Below are 10333 nucleotides of genomic sequence, written 5' to 3'. Positions count from 1 at the left end.
AAAGGGTTAACATTATGTAAATTTCAATAATTAACTTATTATTGTCATAGATATAACAGAAAATATTATATCACAAGAGAATAAATAACTAGATAATTCTCCAATTGGAGAATCCTCAAGTTTGTCCATAATATGAAGAAGTCTATCAAGTCTTGCTAACGGTGGGTCAGAGGAGGGTCTGCCTCTTTTAGTGGGTGGCTCTTCACCTACTATTTCCTGTGATGCTAAACCTGAGATAAGATTTTTTTATAAGGTAGTTTTCTGGTGTACACTTTCTAAACTTCTGGTTAATTTATATAAAATGAAACTATTAACAATACATACTTCAAACAACCAAAAGAATGTTTTCTTGTACCATTTTACATTTTTTGTAGTGAAAGAGTAATACTGATTTAACTGGTCTTATTTATCCACCCCACCCATATATTTATTATATTGCACAATGACTAAAGGCTGAACACCTTTCTTTACATGCTCTATTGTTTCATTTCCTTTGTGAAACGAGGAAATCATAGTCACCAGGCGCTTGTCCATCCAATTTAGAATCATGATATTGTCTGACCAAAAATGCTTTTATATCCCCCCTTTTCATACCTTTCTTCGACTTAATTTCAACTGGAACCCCCTTTCTATTGGTCATTAGTGTACCTGTAAGGTAAGTGTTATAGTAATATAATATGTTTGTTAAATCTAAGGAGTTGTACAGTCTATCTGCATAAACATGGTAACCTTTATCTAAATAAGGTTCACAAATAGTTAAAATAGATCTAGCTGTCTTTGATAAATAGTCATTTGGATTCGGTCCACTATCAGTTTTACCATAATACAGTTTTATATTCATCATGTAACCCGTCACACTATCAGCCAAGGTTCGGGCTATAATACCCCACTTTGTTGGTTTTTTAGGAATATACTGTCGAAAAATTAAACGTCCCACGTCCCACGTCCCAATCATACTTTCATCTGCTGCAATATTCTGATATGGAGTAAAATAATGTTGGAAATTCTTCACTATGCCATCAATAAGTGGTTATATTTTATCCCCACGTTGTCTGTTGTCTGGATCTGTTTGACAAACATGTAGCATAGTGTGATAAAGAAGCAAAAATCTGTTTCTATTCATTGCAGATATAAAAAACGGAACAGAAGAAATCCAATCAGTAAGCCAGTATGACTGTATGAGTGTATGGATGGTAAATGAACAATGCCCATATTCATAATAAAACCAAAAAATATATAAAGTTCAGCACAACTAGTGTCTCTCCATTTCCGCAATCTTGATCGTGGCTTTAAAACATCAGTAACCTTATCCCTTGCATATCTATTTATTTCCAAGACTAATTTTTCAACAATATCTTCACTCATTAATAATTTAAAAAAATCCATAGGCTCTTCATCATCATTCAACAAATTTTCTTGAATATTTCTTGGTCCTGGTTCATTATCAGGTCTAAATCTAAAACCTCTTGGAACATATAAATCTTCGTTGTGGACATCAACCCATTCATAATTATAATTAGGCTTTCTTTTCTTCTTGGCAGGTGTCTCATCACAGTTGACGTTGTCGATGCTTGAGAATCGTCATTTTCCTCACTTTCTTCGCTCTGTAGTGATTCACCTGGAGGCCTATTTTCTTCATCGGTTTCACTATCGGAAGAACTGGAATTTGTAACATCATCCCCTATCCAATTTTGAATTAAAAAACTGGCCTGCTCAGCAGAGTACGTTAAACGTTTCCGATGACTATCGCCCGACATGGGCGCAGCCATTGTTGTTTTGACAGAAACAAAACAAGCAGACGACCGACCTTCAACTTTTGCATAAATCATTAGATAATGAGTCTGAGGTCAACCAATCATTATCTTGGAATAGGGAAACTCCTCTGATGTCATTAAACCATGTTTATATTTAGTAACTCGTGTATTCTTAACAGTTAATAAGCAGTGAAAGAAAACGCGTTTTCCGCAAGTTAGAACGTTATATTTAGGACGCGTTAACACGTTTTACGCATGGAAAGGGTTAAAGAAATTGTCATCAGTTATAATATATTCCTATTAAAGATAAATACTTAGAAAAGTTAATTATACCACTGAGTATCCATACAACGGGTTTTCTCTCGACTTACTTATAGATCAAATATTGTACATGAAAATAGGTGACGCATTTGGCCGCCGTTGTCGAGTTGGTTACTCATGAAATATGGGCCAAAGTGGGGAGATTCATAAAGAAAATTGAAACAAACCAATTTAAATTATTTTGTAGAAAATCTGAGGAAACTTCTAAGACATAAAACAAAAATTTGCGTTTTTTATCTTTGACAAAATTCGGTGTTGAATCCTTATATGCATGCATAGGTTAAATACCACTGTATATCACCCAAATCTTGTTCATTTCTTTCCAATGAGACCGTAGGGACATTCAATTTTAAATGCTTCCCCACTGAAATTTACAGGGCATCACTCATATTCATGAGGAGAAATAACTTAATTCAGCCTAATTTCTTACCCTAATAAAGAGTGAGTATTATTATCATTACCTTCATGTCATACGATAAAGCCAAATTCTATAGAATTAAGATAAATAAAACTGGTTATTTACCTGTGGAGAGAGAAATAAAACAGTAAATTCCATCTATTTTTTTTTAAATCAGAAGAAACTGAATGAGTCTCCTAAGCAGAAGAGTAATTATCTCCCTTTACTAGTATACAGTCTAACCACAATGCTTCAGATCACAGTTAATTCATCTCTTGTATACGTTATTTAGCTACCCATCGTAAGTCACTCTTGACCTTCGAAACCGGTGGGTATAATGGTCTGAACGAATTTTCAGAATTGACCTCATAAAAAAACACATAAAAATCGAAACTAGAATTCCGATAAATTTGGTAATAACAAGAGATGAATATTTTTCTTCAACTAAATAGTTTTAGATGGGAAGAGGTCATCACTCGCCGCTAACAATTATAATTACAAGTACATATCTCTTATTCATGACATGTGATGAAAAGTAGGACGTAAAACTCCATTCACACTTCATTTCATTTCATTTCTAATTCATGATAACTGTCAAAGTTTCTGTTCGTTTGAATTTAACTTTTTTTTAAAAGAATGCATTGGTTATTGCTGCATACAAATATTCCCCAATTTTCATTTAATTAATACATACTTATTAATTTAAAACTGCACGAAGCCGTAGTAAACAGAAGTGAGAGTTTAGCAACTTAGCTAATTAGAAGTTACAGTGGCCTGTGCCAACCCCCCAAAGTACAAATATGGGTTCAAATAGGGAAAAGACTGACTACATGGGGATTGAAGGTGGCTATGCCACTGAGCGACTGGAGATTCAACCAAGCTGTCACAGTAATCACAACGACTTGTACAATACGATAGGCCTAACATATTCATCGATCGAACCTTAAATAACGGAACACAATTTTATGGTATAGGCCTACTACTCCTTAGTTTTATTACACACGACGTTTCAACAATCTACATTATCATCTTCGGGTGAAGTGAGGAAATATGGTACAAGAAGTTATATATATACACAAAAATATAACAATAGCAACAATCGATTAGGGATTAGGACAAATTAGGCTCTGAGTACGGTGGCTCGTATACGACATCGTTTTAATTTTCTAATTTTGAATTAAAAAACTGGAATATAATTATAAAACATAATTTTGAATTAAAAACTTGAATTTTCACCCGGGTGAAAATTAAGGTGATAATTCAATAATATTTAATTAAAAACTTGAATTTTCACCCAGGTGAAAATTAATATTCACCCAGGTGATAATTCTAGAATTTTGAATTTAAAACTTGTATTTTCACCCGCGTGGAAATTAGTTTTCACCCAGGTGATAATTCAATAATATTTGAATAAAATTTTTGAATTTTATATATCAAAAGTTTATTTTTTAAAGAAAAACATATTTTAACAGCAATTTCATATTTGAACGGAAAAGTGATTAGAGATTAAATGTCTAGTGTCTAGTCAATTTTAACCATACCGCTATGTATAATACACGTGACTACATGCTGACCACGTGATAAAAAATCATTAACCTTTTTTCAACAAAAAAAAAAAAAATTAAATAAAAATTTGAAAAAAATTAATTTAATATTATGGAATTTTCACCCGGGTGGAAATTCAAGTTTTTTTTATTAAATATTATTGAATTATCACCTGGTGGAAATTTAAGTTTTTAATTCAAAATTCTAGAATTATCACCTGGGTGAAAATTGATTTTCACCCGGTTGGAAATTCAAGTTTTTAATTGAAAATTATGTTTTATAATAATATTTAGTTTAATTTATTTAATTTAAAGATTTCAATAGCTTCCCTTATCTCTCTGGTGTGCTTGTGGGGAATATTCATAGCAAGAATATTTACTTTTTTGATGTGTTCAATTTCATTGGGTAGGTTTTGTGGATCGCAAATTTCACTGGCTCTTTTTGTTAAGGCTGCAATAGTTCTATTTTTTGTTTGGTGGGGGTGGAATGATGTGGAGTGGAGGTATTGGTCAGTATGGGTTGATTTGCGGTAGACGGTCATGCTGAGGCTAGTTGTCGTTCTGGTGATGTTTATGTCTAGGAATGGTAATACTTGGTCTGCTTCTTTTTCTATGGTAAATTTGATGCGGTTATGCTGTTGGTTAAGGTGGTCAAGGAGTTGATCTTCATCATCATTTTCTATTAAGGCAAAGACGTCGTCAACTTTCCGGTACCAACATAGGGGTTTAATTTGTGTGGTGGATAGGGCTAAATTCTCAAATCTTGACATGAAGGCTTCGGTAAGGAGTGGTGATAGAGGAGAGCCCATTGGTAGGCCGTGTATCTGTAGGTACATTTAGGAGTCCCAAGTGAAGTAAGTGATATTAACATAGCTTAATCAATCTTATGATGCTGTCTGGTTTTAGTTGGGTATTATTCAAAAGGTGAAGGTTTTGGTTGATAGTGTGGCTGAGGGCATCTATGGCTTCTTCTTTTGGTACATTTGTGAAAAGATCCACGACATTGCAGCTAATCATCTTGTCTATAGGTTGGTTATCCTTGATGAGGTTGCAAAATTCGGCAGAGTCTTTGAAAGAGTCAGCGAGTTTACCCATGGGTGAAAGGATTTTGGATATGTAAGATGAGACGTTGTAAAATACTGAACCCCTGGAGCATACTAGTAAACGGACTTTAGCTGTACTCTTGTGGATTTTAACTGTAGTTCTTGCATAAGGTATAGTGGGGTTGGTGTTATAGAAGGAGTTATATCGGAGGTATGTGATTTCTTCATTGTCCCGTAGTTCGGTTAATGCTGCCTTGAGGTCTGTTGGTAGGGTTTCTCTGACAGTTAAGAAGCTACCTATACAAATCATCAAAACCATCAAATCCAACCTGTTCAAGTTATGTGAAAATCAGACAGAAACAGTAGTTTGATATATGTGATAGATCTTTGTGAAAATACAAAAGTCAAGAATATTTTTTCATGAGTAACAATTCAGGTTTTTGAAGATCTTGTTAACTTACTGGTCCTTAGTCAAACCTCACTGTATATTCATATTTACAGAAAGGAATAAGCATGGTCTGCTTGGCGAGTGGCAATGGCCATTTCTATACAAATCATCAAAACCATCAAATGCAAGTAGTTTTGTGAAAATCAGACAGAAACAGTAGTCTCGGTGTGATAGATCTTTGTGAAAATACAAAAGTCAAGACTATTTTTTCAGTCTAAAAAAGTTTGTAAGACCAACTTACCAAAAATGGGTGGAGGATTCGCCCTACATCTTCATCTGTTCCTCTTCATCTGTTCTTCATCTGTTCTTCATCTGTTCTTCATCTGTTCCTCTTCATCTGTTGGCGCGCGCCGCTTCTTCTGTTCTTCATCTGTGAGTAGGAGGATCTGTAGGGTCATACAGGCCATGACCCCAGAACACTCCTATTGTGGCAGTGCTATAGTGGGTAGGTAAATTACCAGACGATTCACCCTTTCTAACCTGAAATAGATTGAAACCAAAATAGTAACGAACCTTAACATCACAGATCTGTTGTCATAACAAGGAAACAACTAGCTGTCGCCAACACATCAGTGTTCTTCAGCCACGTTTCAACAAAATGATTTCAAAACTACTTTAGACTTTACAGAGTTCGCCAGCCTTTTTAAATTATTTTCCAAACACCGAAACTTGCTAGTACTTATCATTCTAGAATGTTCACAAAGAACATTGACTTACAATAAAGATATAGTCCACTTCATCCATTGTGTAAAATACAAGTTTAAGATACGTTTCATTTTAAGCGTGTTTGTAAAACAGATATAAATATGTGCCATATATGTACATTTACATTGCATTAAATTTAATAATTCTGTTCATCGACTGCTAAACAACTTTTTAAATTTCCATTTAAAAATATATAAATTACTAATTTATAAACCCTGTCGTGTTAAATATTACTTCTACAAAATTTGTAGATAAACTCGTACTTTATCTTAAACAATTATCATATTGTTATCTATCACTTTATTTATATCAGATGAATGCTTATTTTCGCAATTTTTTGTTGATTACATACATGCACTGGATTGATGTTATAACTAATGTAACTCCGGTCCATACATCTATTTATATAATAGTATAACTTTTTCGAGAACTAAATATTGATAATATTTAGATAAATCTTAAAGAAAATTATTTGAAACTTTATGAAATTATGCAAATTTATACTATGTAAATACATTTTGTGTTTTTCAGAAAATAGAAGCACTTTGCTCAAAGACAGACGAAGATAATCTTTCAACGATAACTTGTAATAAAATCATGAACTGTTGTTTTTATTGCATCCCGCCATTTTAGGGTAACCTTGACTTTTCCGATACTCAGCGGAGCAAACTCGCAAAAAGTGTAGGTGTATCAGAAAAGTGTAGGTGTATCACAAAAAGTGGAGGTGTATCGGATAATAACCTACACTAAAGATTAAAGGATCGAGAAAAAATGTATTTAAGAATGGAATACTATCCAGACTTCTGTTAGTTCCCTAAAAGTGTACTTTTTAAGGGATACCGAGTTGTCATAACCTGTTCTAGATTGAAAACATGGAATAAGGTGATATTTTACGTTTTTCGTTTCTGCATCTGATAGGGGTAATGAGAACATACAACAACATGTAGTGTGTAATGTAATTTTGTCAGGGAAGTAGTACAGTCATGTTTTCCATGTTCAACAGTCGACAGATCTTTTGGATGCACAACCGGTAGCACACTAAGCCACCAAGCGTCCCTCATTATGCTTTAACCATTTGACATTATGCATGATACGCCAGAACAGGCGTTGACAGAATTTCTAAAATATGATAATTTGAAACTTACACGAGGAGCTTCCATGCCACACCATAAGCACTTTATTCATATATATTGAAGCTCTATCTGTATACACCTAAAATTAGAAAAATTAAACAGAACCTCAAAAATCATGTCGTTTCACGCTATGCGATCTAAAATTACAATAACAAAATACTTTTACTGTTGAAATAGTGCTCAATATTTCAATTGTATAGCGATCTAGAAATGCACTCCTAAAAATAGATATTTAATACGTTATTTATTTCATCACAGAAAACATACTGTACATTTTCACCCTAATCAATCTTGACAGTCCGCAATTAGATATTTTGTTACAATCAACATCATGGCCGCCTTGTTTCGTAAATAGTGTGCAGGTTTTTTTTATCAAGTAATAGTCTGACACCTGTTGATTTCAACCTAGTTTTAATAGAGCCAATTCAGAAACAATTAGGAAGTTCTCTCGTTGCTATTTTCAAGGTGTTTTCATCTGAAACCAATCTAGAACTGATCCCCATACTTGGCATTTCATTGTCTATGTTTCAAGTTGCAAAATTCCCCAGCGTGAAAATTCCTCCGCATAAAAAACGTAATTTTCCTGCTTATGCTAACTGATCCGGCTCATCTTGATTAAATAAAGGTGATTTGATTTGCTTATCTGACCCCTGATCCTTCAAGTCCTTATTCCCATCAATGATTTAAATTAATTCTCAACCAGATTCATTGGAAAATTGTCAAAGAGGTGATTCTGTATAGCTATACCATAATTATGAGACACGACTTGTAATTGGCTTGCGAAAGTGGGATTTATTTCTTCTAAATCAAAGGTTATATATGAAGTAAACTCCCACACCTTTTCTAAATCAACTAGGTAGAAGTCAACAAATATCTGAATATTATAAAATGAGAATGACTTACCGCCATTTGTTCCAAGAGAGGCTGGGTGGACATGATATGGCAGCTTAGCCGAGTACATCCTAGGTGGCCCTAGCAAGGTAGCCCACAGGCTGCCACAACTAAACTACACGCGAGCCCAACCCGTAAACGCGAAAATTTTGCTCCTTGTGAGCTACCTCCAAAACCCTAGGTTGTACACCATATCTAACCAAGTTGTCCGTAGCTAAAGACGAGCTACTATACTTGAAACCCTGAAATATATGAAAACATCACAATAATACAACCATGAAATTAACTTTTTGTTTTACATGTGTAATAAGTTGGCCCATTAAAACTGATGTATGAACATAAATGTCACTGGGACTGACCGGGATATAATTCATTATTGTTCTTTTCTGATCAAACTCACTTCAAACTATCTGTAATACTTTTCAGAATCACAATCTAAAGGTTGGTTCAATCAAGTAAGCAAAATTGTACCAATGGAAGATTAAGTTGTTGTCACTTGCGGGTGTCTAGTAAAAAATCTTACATGTAGCAAGAATCAAATGACTTCATCATGATATATATAGTGCTCAATTTTATACCCTTATAATGTACATCTATGATATACTAACCTCCAAGGGAATTGTATCCCAACTATGGTGTATTAACTCAATAGCAAAAGCCACTATTGAGCACCCTGGCCTGAAACGAAAAGACAAAATCATCAAAATCTAAATGTTATTGATGTGTTCATTTGACAGATAGTGGCGAAGATGTGTAACATATTAATATTATGTTGAATAGTTACGCATCCTTTTTGGTCGTCAGGTACATAAAGAAACTTGGACTATTTATATAGACATTTAGGGAATTATGATGAAGAGATGTTATGAAGTGGATTATTTGCGAATTACAGTATTTTCTAACTAAAGGGTACAGCATTCTGAAAATACCACAATATCATATTGAGCTGAAATTGTCATCGGCATATGTCTATCAGCAGTCAAAGGTCTATCGGTGTCTGGGTCTTCTTATTCTCTCATCCGAAGGGGCGAATGAACTACGATTTTGAGTCCTAGTTAAAAGCCAAGCTTTGCTTCATTTTGTATCTCAAAAACAATTTGCAATGGATTTTTGAAATGAGTCTTACATTAATATATTTAATACAATAAATATTACTTTTTCAAATCGAGAGGGAGAGGGCATTTATTGAAATTTATCTAAAATTTCAGGAAATTTAAAAAAGTCGACTTACCGGTTGCTATAAACAAAGCAGACTGACCGAGCAAGTAGTCACTGGTAACCAGTTACTAATTGTCTTGATTACTATTCAATTAACAACATAGTCCGAAACGTGTTTTTTCTTTCTTGCCTCTGGTAAAGGCAATAGTTAAAATCAATTTAGAAATCCAATTATTTCTAATAACCATAGAACCTAGAAAACCAAATTACTATAGCATCCATAAAGTTTCCAGGGAAAATCCATTAAAAAAATCTCTAAAATAATCTGCCCTTAAAAAAGAATTATGGGCGTTGTTCCTGAAAAAAGACCACAGAACCAAAAAAATGGCCAAACTTTTCCAAGGAACTCAATTTTGCTATTTTCCACATATTAAAATCGAAAGTACCAAATTACAATCACAAGCCATAGAATCAAATACGACTTTTACCCATTTTCGACAAATAACCCTATTTCGATCAAGAATAGTTTTTTTCCTACATATTACATTCCAAGGACTTAAAAAAACACAAGAAATCAAATCGAAATTTTCAAACTAGCTTTAAGCAGAACAAAACAGAACAGAAAATATTTTTTTACATTTTTAATGCATATTGGCCATAGAGGCAAATATGGCCTATAGACAGCTTTTTCAAATACAAACTTTTGGCTCAAGTTTTGATCTTTTCCAAAAAATCCGGTTTTACATGGACAAAACTAAAAGTAAGGCAGATATGGAATCGCGGTTTGTGGCATTGCAAAGCTAAGATTTCAAACTCATAACTGTCCAAATTTCATCATCTTATCTTTTGGACTCGGTGCTTCTCTAGCTCTCCCCCAATGTGCATAAAAGTGAATTCTGAGCACTTTTTTATTTTGCGGAAAAGTGCCAAAAAATCCGG

General features: G+C 33.8%; 2 protein-coding genes across 2 annotated transcripts in view; both read right to left on the bottom strand.

Moving 5' to 3' along the window:
- Positions 1 to 484: 484 nt before the first annotated feature.
- Positions 485 to 1769, bottom strand: LOTGIDRAFT_175993 (hypothetical protein; the record flags this gene model as incomplete). The annotated part of the gene is made up of 2 exons (XM_009064330.1): positions 485 to 648; positions 1619 to 1769. The coding sequence occupies 2 exons, from the start codon at positions 1767 to 1769 to the stop codon at positions 485 to 487; spliced, it is 315 nt and encodes a 104-aa protein (XP_009062578.1).
- A 6264-nt stretch (positions 1770 to 8033) lies between these two features.
- LOTGIDRAFT_175992 (hypothetical protein) overlaps positions 8034 to 10333 on the bottom strand; it is a gene marked incomplete at both ends in the record, with an annotated part of 8095 nt that continues 5795 nt past the window's right edge. Inside the window, 3 exons of the mRNA XM_009064329.1 lie at positions 8034 to 8219; positions 8404 to 8478; positions 8845 to 8914. Coding sequence (XP_009062577.1) covers positions 8034 to 8219; positions 8404 to 8478; positions 8845 to 8914 — 331 coding nt within the window. The remainder of the gene's footprint in view (positions 8220 to 8403; positions 8479 to 8844; positions 8915 to 10333) is intronic.

Source organism: Lottia gigantea, assembly GCF_000327385.1.
Source record: "Lottia gigantea unplaced genomic scaffold LOTGIsca_615, whole genome shotgun sequence".
NCBI lineage: Eukaryota > Metazoa > Mollusca > Gastropoda > Lottiidae > Lottia > Lottia gigantea.
Note: the sequence above shows the minus strand (reverse complement) of the source record. Positions and strands in the feature narration are given on the sequence as shown.